This window comes from Dendrobium catenatum, unplaced genomic scaffold (genome assembly GCF_001605985.2).
Source record: "Dendrobium catenatum unplaced genomic scaffold, ASM160598v2 fragScaff_scaffold_716, whole genome shotgun sequence".
Taxonomy (NCBI): Eukaryota; Viridiplantae; Streptophyta; class Magnoliopsida; order Asparagales; family Orchidaceae; genus Dendrobium; species Dendrobium catenatum.
Window position 1 is genome coordinate 3,296,874 of NW_021319178.1, and position 18,443 is coordinate 3,315,316.

The 18,443-nt window shown below is 34.7% G+C and overlaps 1 protein-coding gene across 4 annotated transcripts in view; it reads left to right on the top strand.

The window, feature by feature from the left end:
• The window catches only part of LOC110096713, a 55,690-nt gene that overhangs the window by 15,035 nt on the left and 22,212 nt on the right, over positions 1-18,443 (top strand). For 2 of the 4 annotated variants that reach the window (XM_020822788.2, XM_020822775.2), the window contains exons 3-13: positions 6,360-8,291; positions 8,562-8,801; positions 8,932-9,003; positions 10,655-10,726; positions 10,845-10,882; positions 10,998-11,085; positions 11,170-11,313; positions 14,179-14,370; positions 14,447-14,526; positions 14,617-14,689; positions 14,802-14,903. In XM_020822788.2, the coding sequence (XP_020678447.1) occupies positions 6,360-8,291; positions 8,562-8,801; positions 8,932-9,003; positions 10,655-10,726; positions 10,845-10,882; positions 10,998-11,085; positions 11,170-11,313; positions 14,179-14,370; positions 14,447-14,526; positions 14,617-14,689; positions 14,802-14,903 (3,033 nt within the window). The remainder of the gene's footprint in view (positions 1-6,359; positions 8,292-8,561; positions 8,802-8,931; positions 9,004-10,654; positions 10,727-10,844; positions 10,883-10,997; positions 11,086-11,169; positions 11,314-14,178; positions 14,371-14,446; positions 14,527-14,616; positions 14,690-14,801; positions 14,904-18,443) is intronic. The other 2 variants (XM_020822795.2, XM_028696031.1) reach the window with 2 other exon arrangements.

Below are 18,443 nucleotides of genomic sequence, written 5' to 3' on the forward strand. Positions count from 1 at the left end.
GAGATCCCTTAGAGAGGGATATTGGCGCATCACCCACTAACCTTGGAGACGGTCGGGTTCGTGGTTTCCTATCTTTGATTTCCCTTAACCCTATCACCCACCTTTCTTCACGATCTTACTTCTCCTTCGTCGTTTCCTTCCACTCACCAAAACACCTCCTACATCTCCACCTTGCCGCCGGTCCCTTACCCGCCCCCATTCAAACCGCCGGCCTAGCCCTCTCCCATCCCCATTGCCTACTTTGGATACTTCCTAATTTTGGATTGTCATAATTTAGTTGGTCTTTGAATTCAAATTTCCCCAAATTTGAAATTCAAATTCTTTCCTAAATTATAAAATCTATTTTAGGAAAGTTTTCAAGTTTTCCCTCTTGGTTTTCTCCCTCCATCACCAACTCGCCATTAAACCTTTCATGAAATATTCTTTATATTTTAGATAACTCTATTCATGAGTAAATTCAAATTTATTTGAATTTGAAAAGTTACCTAAAATACCAATCCTATTTTAGGAAAGTTTCCAAATCCCTTCCTCTTTGAGTTTTAAATTAATTTGGGATGAAATATCTCTTCCCAAATTTAGTTCCCAAACTCAAGGAAGCATTAAAGGTTTCCATAAAAATTTCCCCAATTCCCCTTGATGCCGCCGGCCCTTCCTAGCTCCCACCTACTTAATGTTTTCCAAAATAAAGCCTCTCATGTGGGAAAGAATTAAATACTTTCCTAAGTTAGTTCATCTTAACTTTGGAAAGAATTCAAATTTCAAATTCCAATTAAATTGAATTTGAAATCCTTTCCTAAAGAGATTGATTTATTTTTGGAAACTTCCAAATCCTCTCAAATCTGAAATTGATTAGAGATTTCTCTCTAATTCTCTTTCTCCTTTTTGCAACCCAAGTTTGGAAGGAATCATAAATTCCCCAATTAACTCCCTATGCATGGCCGGCCGCCATCTCTCTTTTCTAATTAAAATCCTTCCTTAAATCCTCAAATAAAGCTCTCCCTATTCAATCCCATATTCAATCCCAAATCCAGCCAGCCCCTTCCAAGCCGTCCCTGGCGTTACCCTCCCGTTTTGGAATTTTTTGCTTGCTGTCTACACAAATCAGAAGAACCATTCTGCTATCCTGCACTACTGGAGTTCTTGAACTATTATCTAAAAGTTCCCAGCATCATCTAGCAGCCATTCAAGGCCTTTATAAGCACTTGAAGTTGCTGTCCAGCTTTTCCCAAGAGCCAAAAGTGCTGTAGCATTGCTGTCCAGAATTTCTGGACAGTGTCGGGAAGCTGTCCCGCTACTCAGGATCACCGTGTGCTGCCCGGAAGGTTCAGGTTACTGCCCAAACATGCCAGCCGAGATTAGTTTGCTGTCCACCATCCCGAGATCATCAAATTATTGTCCTAAGGCGGCTAGGAATTGAGAACTGCTGTCTACTACCTCACAAGCGCATAAACACCACACCGGAGCTTTGGTTTGTCTTGTTTATTTGGGTGATCTTTTCTCCTACTCTTTTATCTTTTAATCGCTCTCAATTGTAGCTCTAATTGATTCATGGAAAGTTGTGTTAACTCTTCCCGCTAAAGCCTAGATTAGGGATTTCTTGTTGAAACTCATCTCGTTTGCAACGTCTAGAGCAATTGATTATTATGTGGTTTTTACTTTTTGCAAGTAACTTGGCCTAAGCTTGTGTTTACCGCTCCTTGGTTTTATTTCATTGTTGAATCATCATAAAGCTTTAATTAATTAGCTCTTATTCAATAAGCATGCAAATTCCTTATTAAAATAGTGTTTTCATATTTGTCCTGCATCATCTGGTATCAGAGCATGATTAGCTTAGGATTTTCATACTAGAATTCATCCTAAGGCTTGTTGTAATCATGCTTAGTTATTTCCGTATGCATAACATCTATAAAAACATTTTAATCTTCACTTACATTTGCTGTTCTGAAATTTCTACATACATTTAGTGAGCATTAAGTGTTGATTTTGGGTATTTAAGTGCTGCCATCTTTGTAATAACTCTTCTAGTTGTCTTGGAATACTTTGCACTTTGTTTTAGTTGTTGTCCAACTAATTCCTGCACCATTTAGTGTCATTCTAGGGAGTTTACTCTTGTGATAGGTGCTGTCCACTACTTTGTTTCACTCTCATGCACAAGTAAAGGTGAAATATCTGACGTGATAAGCTTACATCTGGAAATTTTAAAAATTAGGAATTCAGACTCAACCTTGAATGAGAGAGCAACTTTAATTTTAAAAATGAGTAGTTCAAATCCAATCTTGAATTGGAAAGATGGAATGATGCAAAAGCCTATAGGCGTCATGTGACTCGTATAAAGGTGTTGAATAGTAAATATAACAGAAAATGGAGTTATGTACTTATTATATTTCATATAGAAATATGCACGTGTTTGCATTAATTGACAACTTGTTCACTATTATTTCTTATACATTGCTTGCGTATTTCATTGAGCTTTAGCTCATTAGCAGTGTTTGTAATGCAGGTATGGGGAATGAGTTAGTGGGATAATAGTCAGGACAATTGACTACTGTTTTTAATACATACACTTTTTAGGTGTATAAAAGGATCTGAATAGGAGCTATACAGACTTTTGGGTATGTAAGTAAATTTTAATACAACAACAACAACATCAAGCTTTTATCCCACTACGTGGGGTCGGCTACCTGAATCCTTTTTCTCCATTGTGTCATATTAAATGTCAAATTCTCATTTAAATCTAATAAAGAAAGGTCATTTCTAATTTTTTCTAGCCAAGTCTTTTTAGGTCTGCCTCTACCTTTCTTAACACAAGTCAAATCTAATACCTCTACTCTCCTAACCGGGTCATTGGAAGGCCACCATTTAATGTGACCAAACCATCTAAGGTGACTCTCTCTAATCTTATCTTCTACTGGAGCTACTCCAACCTTTTCACGTATATGCTCATTTCGTATCCTATCTCTAAGGGTAAAGCCACTCATCCACCTGAGTGTCCTCATCTTTGTCACACTTAGCTTAGTATTATGCTTCTCTTTTAGTGGTCAACATTCAGCACCATAAAGCATTGCAAGCCTCACTACCATCTTCTAGAATTTTCCCTTAAATTTGAGGGTACTTTTCTATCACACAACAAGCCCGATGCATTCCTCCACTTCAACCATCCAACTTGAATTCTGCTGATAATATTCCCATCTATTTCACCATCACTCTGAACAATAGATCCAAGATATATAAAACGTGTACTCTTATTAATGACTTGATCGCCCAAAGTCACAATCCCCTCACTATGTGTATTACTACTAAAAATACACTCCATATATTCTGTTTTAGATCTACTCAAGCGAAAACCATTAAATTTTAATAATTTTAGTAAAACTCTGTATTTAATTTAAGATGTATAGTATTACATATGCTTCATGTTATGAGTTATAAAACTTGATATGTTATGATATGTTAAGATATTTTGAATAGACTATTTCTTATTCCGTGATTCTGATAGAAGTATTTCAGAATATGTGTTAGTAAGGAGTTTTGTTCAGATTCTTCTGCTCTGTTACACGCTAGATTGACTATAAAGGTTAAATTGGGCTGTGACATCCTATACCTCTGCTTTTTTGAGGTGCTTGAAATTTTTTCTAGGGCGAATTCCAATGCTCTTGTCGTTTAACGCTTCCCTCTGAAAAGACACCGTCTGGGTCCTCGATGCCAGGATCATGGAGGTATTTCTGTAAGTGCCACATGGTGTTGCTTATGCTAGCCTTTTTCCTCTGATGTTTCTCTTCCACCCTTTGTGCTAGTTACACGTCTCCCTCAACCCCCTTGGCCTCAACACCCTGAGTTATGCAATTATGTCTTATTGCAGACCCTTCATGAAATTCCCCTACAATCCTTCCTTATTAATTCCCCTTAGCCTACCCGATAGCAGCTCAAATTTTTTCAGGTACTCCATGACTGTCCTGTCCTGGGTCAAGACATAAAATTGCTAGTGGAGGTATTCTTCTCGGATGGCTCGGAAACGTTCCAACAATCCCTCTTTAAATTCTCCCATGAATGGGGTGAGTACCTCGCCCCTCCCTCCACTAAAACTAAGCTATGACTTTTCCCTTCAAACATAGCCCTGCCGCTATGAGCTTTTCCCCATTCGTAGCCAATTGATAGCAAAGTAACGCTCCACCCGATACACCCATCCTTGAGCATATTCGCCTTAAAAAATCAGCATTTAAATGTTCTTTCCACGTTGTTCAATCAATAGGTGCAGTAAATTGATACACCTAATAAACAAAAACAACAAACGAGCGATGGAAAAATTGCAGAAAAACTAATAATAATGGCTGATTGTGGATCATAACTTCAATTTGAAAATAAGATACAAGTGATCTACAATTTGAGAGATAAATGAATTCTCCCAAACAATCTAGATGCCGCTAAGAAGCTCTGAAAGAAAAGGCTACAGCAAAATGAAATCAAAATATGCATAAAACAAAGTAAACTCTAAACTTAGCCTTAAATAAGCTTCTCCTACTTTCCTCTTAAATCAGGCCTCATTCCTAATTTATTTCCCCCTCCAATTTGAATTTCAATTAGGAAATCCTTCATAATTAATCCCTTCCTAAATCAGTCCCACTTTCCTAATATATTTCCCTCTCAAATTTGAATTTCATTTTGAAATATATCCTAATTAATCCATTCTTCAATTCCTCCTCTCATAATGAATTAATGTTTTACTAAGTCCCCAAGGGTTGCCGATGTATCATAAACTGAAATTTATTTTGGGAACTTATTCCTCCCCCTACCTGAAGAGTTAATGTCAGTTGGCTTGATTGTTTTACCTAATAATATTTTTCTTTCCAAGATGTGAGGAATTCTTATAATTCTCCTTTTGATGGTTTCTGTTCATTAAAAAGTGCTTGCTATATATTTTATTAATGAGTAGGGTGAAATATTTAGTCTTTCCCTTTTTTAGCTTTCTTAATCCTTCTTATCTGTTGCTTTCAGAATTTGTTTTTTCTGTAACTTCTTTGGGTCTTTTTAGTTTGCATCATGCTTTAGGTGGTTCGTTTGATTTATACTCTCAGAACATCCATTTATCGATGATTCTAGGATACTTTAGCATAGAATTATCATATCAATTTTGAGTCATGCAAATTACTATTGCGGTATCATGGTATTGTGCTCTTATGTGTGATAGGAATTGGTGAGAATTGGTTGACTATTTAATTTCAACTTTTGTGTAGTGTTTACAGTCCTAGAGAGGTTCTAATAATAGGGTACATATAAAAGTCATAGAATAATAATTATAAAATATTTATAATATTCTACAGACCATGAATATGAGTAGGTGTAGGATTCCATGAATTAAATAAGGTAACAACATAGAAGGTAGAAAGATGGAAGCAGTCTTGGTGAGTCCGGGACTCAACTGATGAAATTTATAGAGTTTAAATTCTTCTATTTGTTTGATTCTTATAAGATCTCTAAATTTCTTCATATTTTCTTCTTTCAATCCATTATATAGCGTTGCTTGTGTCTGACCTTGTAATATGTTTATACTTCATTCAATCGTACTAACATAATAATAGATTATGCTTGGCTAGATAATGGATTCTACAGGGATCTGTTAGCATTCTGTTCCAACCTTTTAATTTAGAAATTCTCTACATCTTAATTATACTTTATTATTATTTTGTTTATATTGTTAATTGAGCTTGAACATCAATTCCTGTTTAATGCTGTTAAATATTTGATTTCGAGGTTATCCAATCCCCCTTAAGCAGCTTGAAGCCATGCAATTTGATCTTAAATCGATCCAAGACTTGTAATTGGCAGCCTTGATGTAATACACACACGGCTGATAGCCTATTGACTATTCATATATAGCTAATTTTGTCCGAGAATGTCACGTTGCTCCAATTTTGTTTCCCAACTATATAAAATCTATTCAAAATGGTCCCTTTGGGATTAAATTGATATCAATTTTGTATAGTCGAGATACTGAATTGAGAACATATATACGTACTTGCATATATATAAACAACAACAACAACAACAACATCAAGCCTTTATCCCACTACGTGGGGTCGGCAAAACGAGAAGAACAAATAAAGCTCAAATATACATATACATACGTATATATGGATCTGATCCTCAGATAGCTTGATTTGATCCAAACTCTGGTCCTGGATCTGATGTTGAGATTGCTTGATTTGGTTCAAACTTGGGTCCATGTCAAGACTGATTCATTGACTTTGATCCAATGTTGATCTGATCCATACTGATCAATTCTCTGGTGATTTCGATATTTGAACCAAACTCACAGCCCTTTATGTGATTGATTGAAATGGTTATAAACTGTTTTGCTTCAGGAAATGTTTTCTCCTGTGTCTGTTGATAGAGTTGGGAAAGGCTATGAAGCGGTTCATCCTGAAGTTATCATTGCCAATGGTGATAACTCTAAGCTGCTGTCTCTCTCGCCTGGAAAGTTACAGAATGATTTGAACGGGCAAGGTTGCCGTGTTAACAAAGAGTCATTTAGATGTACAACAAGTGAAGGCAAAAGCCATCCTGATTCAAACCTCCACTCCATTTCAAGTGTTCTATCAATATCAGATGATGTCAAACAAAAGTTGGATTCTGTCAGTATAGCACATACTCCTAAGAATGCGACTAAATTATTCCATACTTCTGCTCTCCAAGAAATTACGCCATCTTCACACGGCTGGGAGCAGCAGCACTTTCTTAGTCAAACTGTTCCACCTTCAAGTAAATTTTTGGCTATGCCAGCTAGAGAAAAACTTGCTTTTCGTATGCAGACCCCTGTTAATGCTGTTAAGGCATTCCAGTTTTCTTCATTCAAAGGGTCTACATCCTCTTTCAAGGTCGGACAGCTGCAGACACTAAATTTTTCTCCTCTTTCCCAAAGTGAATTGATGCATGATGCTGCTAGGCAGCAATCTGATTATCTGAGATGGGAACTCATGGGACGTGGAGAAAGTATTTCTGCAAGTAAGAATCATATAACTACGTCAAATGTTAAATCAAGAATGCAGTCTGATTATGGCCCAGCACCATCATGTAATGATCTTTTTGTCACTGCTTTTCAGAGTACTCCGAATGATATTTGTGATGATCATAACATGAAACTTGCAGGTGTCTCTGATGTGAATCTGGGTACTACCAAAGTAAATGCTGCTGAACAGATGGAAGGTATGAACATCGTCAGGGATGTTAATTGTCCGGGGAATATTAGTTGTTTGACAAAACCTGAAGAAAATTCTGCCCTGGAAAGTATGAGCATCACTATGGAGACCCCTGATAATGCTGTTAAAACATGCCCGTTTTCTACATTGAAAAGTTCTATATCCTCTTACCAGGACAAACAAAGGAAGCTACAATATCGTTCTGTAATGTCCCAAGGTGAATCACTGCATAGTCCTGCTAGAGAGCTATCTGCTTCTCTGAAAATGGAACTCAAAGTGCACGATGAAAGAATTTCCGCCATCAAGACTAGTATAACTAGATCGGGATTTAAATCAAAAGTGCAAACTGATTGTGAAGCTGCACCATTAATAAAGGATCTTTTTATTACTAATCTTCAGTGTTATCTGAATGAAATTGATCCTTACAAGAAACATGTGGGAGCCTCTGATGTGAATGGTGATCCTAACGGCCTAACTGCTGTTGAACAGATGGAAGGGTTGGACATTGTTAAGGATCTGAATAATTCTAGCAGTTGTTTGACAGGACTAAATAAAAATGTAGCTTTTATGGAAACTGTTGAAAGAGATCAATCAGAAAAATGCATAGAATTTTTCTGTGATAGTTCTCTTAAGCTGCCCTATACCCTTGGTCAATCTCCTTCTTCAATAGACCAAATTGAAGCTGATCTGAAAGAATCAAATAAGGACATATCAAGAAAGTATGCATTACCAAATAAAGAAAAAGCAACTATATCTTTGAAGGGTCACTTCACTTCAGGAGTTGATGAAACTAGTTCAAGTGACTTGCTTGAACGCAAGAGCTTGCAGCCTGCTGCTTGTCTTGTAAGTCCTTCTGTAGAAAAGTTGAGTAATGGCAAAATACTGAACTTACCTGTGAGTAGCGGTACCTCGGTGCATTATGGAAAAACTGGCATAGATTCAAGAAGTTTCCATGTTGGAGGCTTGTACTATAACAAAAACTTAAATGAAAATTCAGCAAACAGACCAAACAAAGTCATTGAAAGACCGATGAGTGATCCTTCTAAAGCACCTGGAGTGGTTCTGGAGGCCAATACAACCTTAAACAAATCATTAGAGGTTATTGAAATTTTTATTTAATCAATTATGTTTCTCCTGTTTGTGCTTTCTTTGTCATGAATTTATTTGTTATTGGGCATTTGTAATTTCTCACACTTTAGTGGGCATTCTTATTACTTAGTTTAAGCTTGCAAAACTTGTTCTAATATGCAGTCTATAGCTGGTAAGATTGTTCTATCTCCTAACAATCATTCTTTTAATAAAACGGATCTGGTCTCTGCAAAGAAATCTTAAGCTGTCTTATCCTGTTTTCATGGCTCGAGACATCAGGATACAGAGTTTCAACAGGGGACAAATTGTCGCTGTGATATTGCAGTCGTTGGAGAAATAGGAAATAAACAAACATGTCACACAGAGAATGCTGGTTACAGTGAAAGTTACAGAATGCAGAACAGTCCAGTTAATGTGCCTAATGTCGTAGGTGATTCTTTGATTCTTTTAGCAGATCATATGCATCACGACGAAGCATTGGATATTGCAGGCAAGGCAACATTGAAGTGCTGGACTGATGTATGGATGCATGTTTTATATCTTTTTTGCTTAATCAGGTTTCCGTATGAATGGTGACTTGTTGCTATCGTAACTTCTTGAGGTTATTTTAATGCGTTTAGTTTGACTTGGCTGTAATCTTGTCTTGCAGGTATTCTCCAAATTATCTGATTCAACCAACCACCTGCTGCCACAGTCAATATCTGAACTAAATTTACAGAAGGTTCAACTTTTTTGCATTTGTACGCATTGGTCATTTATGACTTCTAAAGTTTTTGTGGGAGATGTACTTTAATGAAATTATATCATCCTTAAGAGGTCTTTACGTGCATATCTTGACACGTATGACAAAAAAATCTGGGAATACATTTGTTAGAATAATCTGCATGAGATAGCTACATTTTTCAACACTTTTATTTCTGGCAAGAAATATCAACAACAGCAACAACAACAACATCAAGCCTTTATCCCACTACGTGGGTTCGGCTACATGAATCCTTTTTCTCCATTGTGTCCTATTAAAAGTCTAATTCTCATTTAAATCTAATAAAAAAAGGTCATTCCTAATATTTTCTAACCAAATCTTGTTAGGTCTACCCCTACCTTTCTTAACAAAAGTCAAATCTAATACCTCTACTCTCCTAACCGTGAATTCTGCTGATAATATCCCCATCTATTTCCCCATCTAATTATGCTGGCAAGAAATATCATGAATGACTTTTTTTGTTTAACGTCATATTATTTGCCTTAGTCCAACTATTCTGGTTTGACTGGTTAACACACTTCCATTCATTCTTATTAAGTGCTAAATTTGGTTGCGGTCTAATTTGTGAAGTATTTTGGCCATATTATGTTTAATTTGTCTCATTTTCTTTTTAATCCTTTCACATTAGTTCTCTCAAGCAGTTTTAATGGTTTTTTTCTCTCTCTGTGTTTTACATGTCTGAGCCACCGATGTCTACTTCCTAACATCATATCTTCAATAGGAAATACTCTTATAGTTCCTCTGATATAAATCTATTCATACTCTATACTTTTTAATCTTTACCTATTTCTATTTTAATATTGTCATTTCTGCTACCCTTTGTTTAATAGTGATTTGATTTGTTGCTTAAGAATCTGATCACTGCCTCACATAACTAGGCCAATTAAAGTTTTACACAAATAATTGCCTTCCTAATTTTCTTATGGCGTAATACTCTTTTGAGGTGCTTTATAGTACAGAAATTAAAGTTATTATTGAGAAATTAATTGATATTCTAAAAATATTGCTTGGTAACAAGTTAACATGCAAGAATTTGTACACAACATGTTGACTTCCTAAATCATCAGCTAAATACAAAAACAAATTTACGTGCGCAAAGTTCTGAAGAGTTTTAGATTGTACAGCTGTGGACTTACTTTTTGGTTAATGAAGAACTCTTTAGGCTAGTACAGTTCAACTGAATCATCTGATTAGGATGCCACGTATTAAATACATTAAATAATACTCCTAAAACTTGATTAAGGCTCAAGAAAAGCTTTTCTTTTTGATAAAACTAAATTTCATAAGGCTGCTTTTAACTTCTGCACGAAATCTCAACACCTTGCAAGAACGTATTTACTTTTAAGATATTTGACAAAAATTAAATGTCACGAAAAATAAAATGCATGAAAGGACTCAGTTAGATTGTTTCATCTTGCATGATAACTGAGGTCAAATAAACGAGGAACCTCTTTTTGCTTTCTTTTGTTGCTGTCTTCCATTTTCTTAGTTCATTCATATACCTTTGTGTGCATTGTTCTCCAATGTCCATTCATTTTCTTTTTTATCATTTACACTGTTTTGAATAATTTTGTTGCGTTGTTTATAATTTTTCCTTCTCTGAATGAAGCTTGATGATATGGAAAATTTTCTGGATGAGCTACAGACTGCCAGGAACTATGAGGGGCTTTGTATTACCTTGGTACAAACTGAGATTATTCAAATTTTTAGTAACATGATAGCAATTTTTCAATAGTGTACGTCATGAGATTATTAGTGTGATGTCGTGTATTGTGATTAGCTACCCATTTGTTTTGCAGAGAAATAAAGAGTGCTATGGTCATCCGCACCAGAAGAGGTGATATTTTATTATTTTTAACGTTTTGTTTTGCATTGCTCTTGTTTCAACAGATTGAAGTCCAAGGACTGTTTTACTATGGAAGGATTCTTATTTATGGCATGACTGTTCCCAGGGTCATTGATGCAAGATTCTTGCTCGAAAAGCTTGGAATTGCTAAAGCAAGAAAACAGTTGAAGTGCATGAAGTTAAAAAAAATACGTGTAGGCCATTAAACGTTTGTTTTACCGATTCATGCTTTTAAAAACTTACTATCTTCGTAACTTGCTTATGCTTTTCTAATATAGGATAAAGCACAAATTTTACAATCCCAAGTTGAGGAATTTGACAAACTGAAGTCAAATTACGCTCAAACGCGTGACCTTTGCACAAGAGTTGTTGAATCGGATGAGTCGTCTTACTACAAAAATAAGATGCATGAGATGAAACCGGTGAAGCTCCTTTTTTTTTTAATTTAATTTTTCACTTCTTTCATTACTACTAATAAAATTAATAGCTTTCTTTTGCTGCATTTTGGTCATTTTATTTCTTCTTTGTACTTTTGAAGCTCTTTTGTTATTATATTTTGTATTTCTACAAAATCATGTGGGTATATATCTGATAGACAGGCCAAATTTGATTGGGAGGGAATTAGAAAATCTCGTAATCAAGAGGGAGTTGTTTAGGAAGATTCTTAATCAAAAGTAAATTAATTAAGAGATGTTTCCTAATTGAAGATAGAATATATGGAAAATTATTTGGCCAACGTCGTGCGTTAGTTTTAGGTGCTGGTCGCCGATTTTGACCGTTTTCATCCGATTTGATTGTGAGGTGGCCCCCCTTAGTTAAATTCGATGCTTCGATCGCAACGGTATAGTTCGTTCGGTGATTGGAGGTTGTTTGACCATTAAGGGATGTGTCGCGGCCGCCGACCGTCACTTGAGTTGCTAATTTCACTTTGTTTTCATGTTTTTAGTGCATGGGTCAACATTTCAGTATTGGTTAGAGTCGAATTCCACACTAAAAAAACTTCAACTCAAATTTGGGGATGTTCTAGTGATGTGTATGTGTCCATAACTCTTCGACATAGACAAGGATGCATTTGGAAGTGTATGTGCTTCCTAGCCTGGTGGCTGAGATCATTGTGGCAGAGCTTGTGGGTCTCCATTATCTTCATGTGCATCGTTGATAAGATTCTCATTTTTTCTTTGATTGTGGACTGATTTGCAACTTCTGAAGAACTCTTTTTAAATTATTTTAGATTAATAATTCATTGGGCACATATCTAGCTTTTTTATAATACTTGGATAAATAATTCTGTTCTTAGTGCTGCTAAAGATTTTTAGCTATGATACACTGACACTTCTCCTCAAAGAGGCGTGCAGTATCCGACACTCATTTGACACGATGAAAACGTGTCTGATTATAAAAATATTAAATACAAATTGAACACTCGTGTTCGACACATGTGTCTTAAATATTTTATGAATTTTTTAAATATGATTTCTTATATTTAAATTTTTTATTTAAAATAGAAAAACTAAATTTCTTATATGCTATCCACACTCAATACCCCATTCATTGAGTATTCTCATTTTCATTTCTCTTTGGTGGGTCGTGACTTTGGTTTCACACAATGCCCGATGTCATCTCAACTTCGACGTGTGATGTCGTTATAATTTCGACATTTCAAAACCATCTCAACATAATAGTCGAACACTATCTTGACATTGATGCACAACGTTAGCAATTTGTCACTTACAAATTGACATCTCATTTTTTTTCCAACGTCTTCTTAACATTGACATCTCATTTTTGTCCAATGTCTTCTTAACATTGACGACCAACATCCTCTCAACATCGACGACATACACCCTCTTGAAATTGACACTCGATATTTTCTGCATAGCATCGATGTTTGACTCTTGACAATATTGTGTCTCCTCTCTCAATGCCTGAAACACGGCAATGACATCCAACTCTCGACATCCTAATATTAATCATTTTAAACACAAACTCTAGTTAAATTACTTATTATTTCTAAATTATTTTTAATATTATACTTATTTCATTTCTATACACTATTTTTAAATATTAAAATTATAAAATTGTGTCCAACCCGTGTCCGTATCCTAGATTTTCAATAAATTACGTGTCCTGTGTCTGTGTCGTATCCGTGTCGCCGTGTCCGTGTCTGTGAATCATAGATTTTTAGGATAGATTTTTCTTTTTTGCTATCTGAAATATTTTAATTGAAAGGAACAACTATACTTTTCATCATGAAGGGATGGTTACAAGGCTATTTGGTATTAACATCATTTGTTTGGCAGATTTCTGGTTTCACTCTACTAAATGAAGGAAAACTCTCATAATTACTAACAACGGGGAAGTTTTTTGTCTTCAGATACTGCTAGTCATTCTTTTTGTTTAATTATTTGATTCTCTACTTTGTATGTATTCCGATTTTGTTGTGCTCGAGTTGTTTCCTTGTAATTTGAAGCTATTCTCCCAAACTATTATTTTTAGTGAGAAGGGTTTCTAACCATCTTTTCATTAGAAAAATAAAAGAATCTTCTTCGCCATTAATTCCTATTAAGGGCTGCATCCACTGTTAACTCCAGCTTGTGCAAAATCTTTTGCTCTTTGTTGTGACTGAAATAATTCTAGCTTTTGAAAGAATCAAATGCAATACATGAGAACTGGGAGATGGGAAAAAAATATGAAATTGATTAATAAGTAGAGAAGAAGATAATGAATTGAATCATTTGGGCATGATTTTACCCGTTCTGTCAAGCTACACTTTTGCCCAACAAATAATGAATTTTTATATTATTTTTCCAAATGGCAAAGAATAAACAAAGCAATATTACTTACAAGTGAACTGATATGTGTTATTCATATGACATGGATCTCTTGATTGCTGTACATTAATTGTTAATGTAAGAAAATTTTGAATCTTCTAATGTCTCCCTCACCTAATATTCTTGGTTCACGTTCCAGCAGAAGTTAGTTTGGTTGGTAGCATTCAGCATCCATCATCGTACATATAGTTGTAGTATTCTTTTTGAAGATATGAATTCTCTCTCTCCATGTCATGATGTTTCGTTCATTCCAACTGTTTTCCCTATTAATATGCATTGTTATTTCTTGCACATCATGTTTTTTAATTTATAAAGAGACAGTTTTACTATTTGTTTTTGTTTTTTTACTAGCTTTTGACATTCCTAGTTGAGTTGTGTTTATATTGCTTGAACCCTTTGAGTTCTAAGTGAAGATCTAAGATTAATTAAATCTGTACGGAATCATGATTTTGGCAGGAAGAACAGAACAGACTGATGGCAATGAAACAAGAGCTTGGAATTCTTGAACAAAATATCAAGCTTTTATTGAAATCATTTGAAGCTTCTTGTAAGCTAACATGGAAAATGAGCTGCAATGACATCATTAAAGCAGTTGATGAGCAAGTAATGAGAAGACAGTTTTGCAAGGAGATTCAAAGACATTGTCGGGTAAATTTCTATCTTTAATCTCTATATTTTAACCTTTAAACCTTATTTTTTTAAAATTATGTTCAATTGGTGCCAGCTATGGAGTTTGCACGATGTAGTTATGGTGAACGGCCATTATGAGATCACGCTTGGTTATTGTAATCTACTCTTTCAAAGGTGGCAAGACAGTCTTCAAATTTTAGATATTTTGTTTGGTTTTTTATTTTAATAATATATCTCCATTGATTCTGAACTTTTATTCAACAGGTTCACATTAAACAATAGTAGGTTTTCAAGCATAGTTGCTAATATCTTTTCCGATGCTGCAAATATTATAAAGGTTAAGCTCTTTCATGTTGTAACATTGTGTAGAAAATTGTATAAGTTTCTCTTATTATTGTTTTATATATAAAACTCCATGAAGTATCTTTTTCTGTCTTGTACTTGTTCAGAAATACCCAAACATGAATGCATGCATAGCCTTTGAGTTCGTCTTTAAACTCAATGTTGATCAGAAGTTTGCCGGTTCAAATTGTATTTACGAGAGGATAGTGGTAAGTGTGCAATTGCATGATTAACATTATGTGCTTGCTTTCTATTTCGTGGCAAATGTCGAGTGATTATCAACTTCCATTCTAGATAGTGGAACAATTTTCTTTTACTACTATGCATACTCAATTTTTATGCTTTAGATATATCATTCATTTGTTCTTGTTCTATATCTCTTTTAACTTTCTTTTGTTGCCTATATTTTACCATTTTAATGGGAAAATATTGTTTGTGAGATTCCTTCGCCCACTCATGATAAATTCATGTGCTTATACAAATATTACTTGAATGCTTTGATTATGGTATTCTGATTTAGACTTATGTTTGACATCAACAACATGATTGATTAGATATATTTTTGCTTTATTTAGTGATTTATATTTAAAAAAATAGATGGGGTTTTATTTTTCAAATTTATATTATGATTTTAATTTTATATTTTAGTTTTTTCTCTTCGACCCGAAGAATCCTTTTTAACAATAAAGAGAATATCTGGGAATAGGATGAGGTTACGACAACGACAATAACAACAACAAGCTTTTAGCCCATTATGTGGGGTCAACACATGAATCTTTTTTCTTTATTGTATCCTATTAGGAGTCAAATACTCATTTAAATATGATAAAAATGTTATTTTTAATATTTCATAACAAAAGCTTTTTAGGTTCACCTCTACCTTTCTTAATATATGCTAATGTTTTTGTCAAATTTTTGATAATAAAACTAATGTTTAGTTTATAAAATGTCTTGAGATATGCAACAAAGAAATTTTTGTTAATTATTGTTTGAAAAATTAGAACTTCTTGAATTTTCCCACTATAATAAGATTCCTATTCTAGGCAAATACAATCAATAAGATAAAAGGAAATCATTAAAAAAAAATGATCTGAATGTCTTTAATTATGAGGATGTATTCCCATGTAAAGACAAAATATTGAATTATTAAGAACTTCCAATTTAGTAAAATTTCTATTATGGAACCCACTTAGGCTGTAGCATATATGCTAAATAGATTTAACTTGCAGTAATGATTGGAAAAATAAATTAGTCTTAAACCTTTGTAAACTTATCTGCTAATTGTTTTTTGTTGTAGACATAGTGATGGCCTTATTTGATAGAACACATTTTCGATGAAGTAGCAATATGCTTAAATATATTTTATTCTTTCGTGAAAAATATATTTACAAGTAATATATTTTAGTTATTGATCATTATAGTTTAAGAACTTTGGGTTGGGGTTTGAAATCCATTGGCATGAAATTAGCTTTACAGTAAGGGGTGATTAGTCCCCATATGTGATGATTTAGAAGAATTCCATTTCAATATCTATTGCATGCTTGAAGTTTGGATGAAGCCACACTTCTTGATAAGTACTGGGAATAAAGATAGCAGATATAGACGAGGCAAGCATATGAAGGCAAGAGGATGTACGATCAAATCTTGTAAATGATTGTATTGGATGACTAGACAATGTTGTGTACCTTTCCGGAAAGAAATTTGGAGATAAAGTTATATGATTTTAGGTGTTGGTAGATGCCCTATTATAGTAAATATGATGACAAGTACTAGGAATAAAGAATAGATTGTGGGCTCCGAAAATTCGGCCCCGGCCTCCACTCGCTTTTCTTATTCGGCGATGGAGTTTTAACGAACTAAGTTCCGAGGTAAATTTTGGAAGGCAGATGGGTTTGTAGATAAGACACTACCCAGAGATTTCGCCCGCTTTTCTTATGCACGTGCGGGGGTATTCTTGGAATAGACGCCTTTTGTCTGCTTATACGAATGTTGCGGATCCGGTGGCGTGGCGTTGTAGTTGTGGACGCCTTCTGTCTGCTTGTATAAATGTTGCAGATCCGGTGGCGTGGTAGCAGCTTCTGAATAGAGTTGTTTACTACTTCGTACAGGTAGACTGTCGTGCACTACTTATTGATTTTTGTAGGCGGATCATAGTGCACTAACTAATCTCATGCCTTATACTTGTATATGCTTGCACTTGTTGTATTCTCCATGCATTTTGTTGATCTTTTAAGTACACCAGCAACTGCTACATGTATGTAGGTAGATGTCTTCATTTATAGGCTGAAATTGACTTCAGGATACTGCATTTACTGAAGTCCTTCTGCATCTACCCATAAGTGGCATATTATACATACATCCATATTTATAAAGAGAATGTATGTATTGCAGATCTTTATCTTTACCTACAGTGAATCAATATATTTCATAACCATTGATTGTTTATTGACTGCAAGTGTGTTGTAGCATTTGTTATTCGTTATTGATTGACATCGTTGCATACGTGTATGTTTGTTGTAATTGGTGTATTTGCTTGAACATCTTTCAATCCTTCTAGCAATTGTTGCTTGTATCCTCAAGACACTACAAGTTTCTGTCAAGTTCATTATTGTTGATAGAAGATTTACACTTTTGTTGGAGTAGCTTTCATGGGTCAACTACAATATCCATTGAAGTTTTTTATACAATAATCATCCAATTGAGATGATCGCGTTCACTGGGATTCAATTCCATTAACATCATTCAACTCCTCTTTGCAAATTCGTGGACCCACCAATGTGGATGATATGGATATCACTTTATTTATATGTATACTGAAGGTTTTCCATTGTCTTTGATGGTTGATTGTATCTTGAGTGCTGCTTTTTTTTCATCGATGCTTGTATAATGACCCTTTATGAATACCTCATTGGCTCATGAGAAATTCATGTTCAATGAGATTTAAATGTAAATCTTTTATTGCTTCGTTGTTCCCTGTTCTTTGCATGATCAAAATATTTAATTGCTATAGAGATTAATTCTCTTATGATTATGAGCTTTGACTTTTAACGAATTCTTTCATTCTAACCCAACCTCACAAACTCCTTCAGGTTGGATCAGAGTTCTTCACATTCATATTAACTATTTAAGTCCACTTGGCCTTGTTCAAATTCTTTAGAGCTCATGCTCATTCAAGTTTGAGCTTAATGCTTGCAGATTCAATGTCATATGAGTCCAAGATCAGACTCAAATCCGATATAGGTTCAAGCTCATGTAATGTTCAAATCAAGTTTGAGTGATCAACTAGCAAGCTTAAGTCCTTGCTCAAATTATTCAAATAAAATCCTTTGTAGTATTTTGAGTTCAAAACATGTTCGAGAGTAGTCCTTGTTGTCTTGTAGAGTCCAAGTCTTAATTCAACGAATAAGCTCAAGTCCCATATCCATGAGTTTGAGTTCATGTTGTTTAGTCATTTGAGTTCAAGATTGTGTTCAAAATACAATTTCAAGCTCACAAGTTCAAGTCTTGTTCAATTTTGATTGAATTTCAGTTGAAGTTCAATTCTTTTATGGTTCATTTAAGGTTTGAGTTCAATTAAGTAGATTTGGTTCGACCAAGTTCAAGTCCGGATCTTTGTTCAAAATAGCTCTTGCATGTCCTTTCAGTTCAATCAAGTCCAAGTCCAAGCTCCTTTCTTTGTTCAAGTCCTTGGATTTTCAATCCAAATTTCGGCAGCCTCCCGGCGTCTCCCCCGTTAAGGGGAAAAAAAC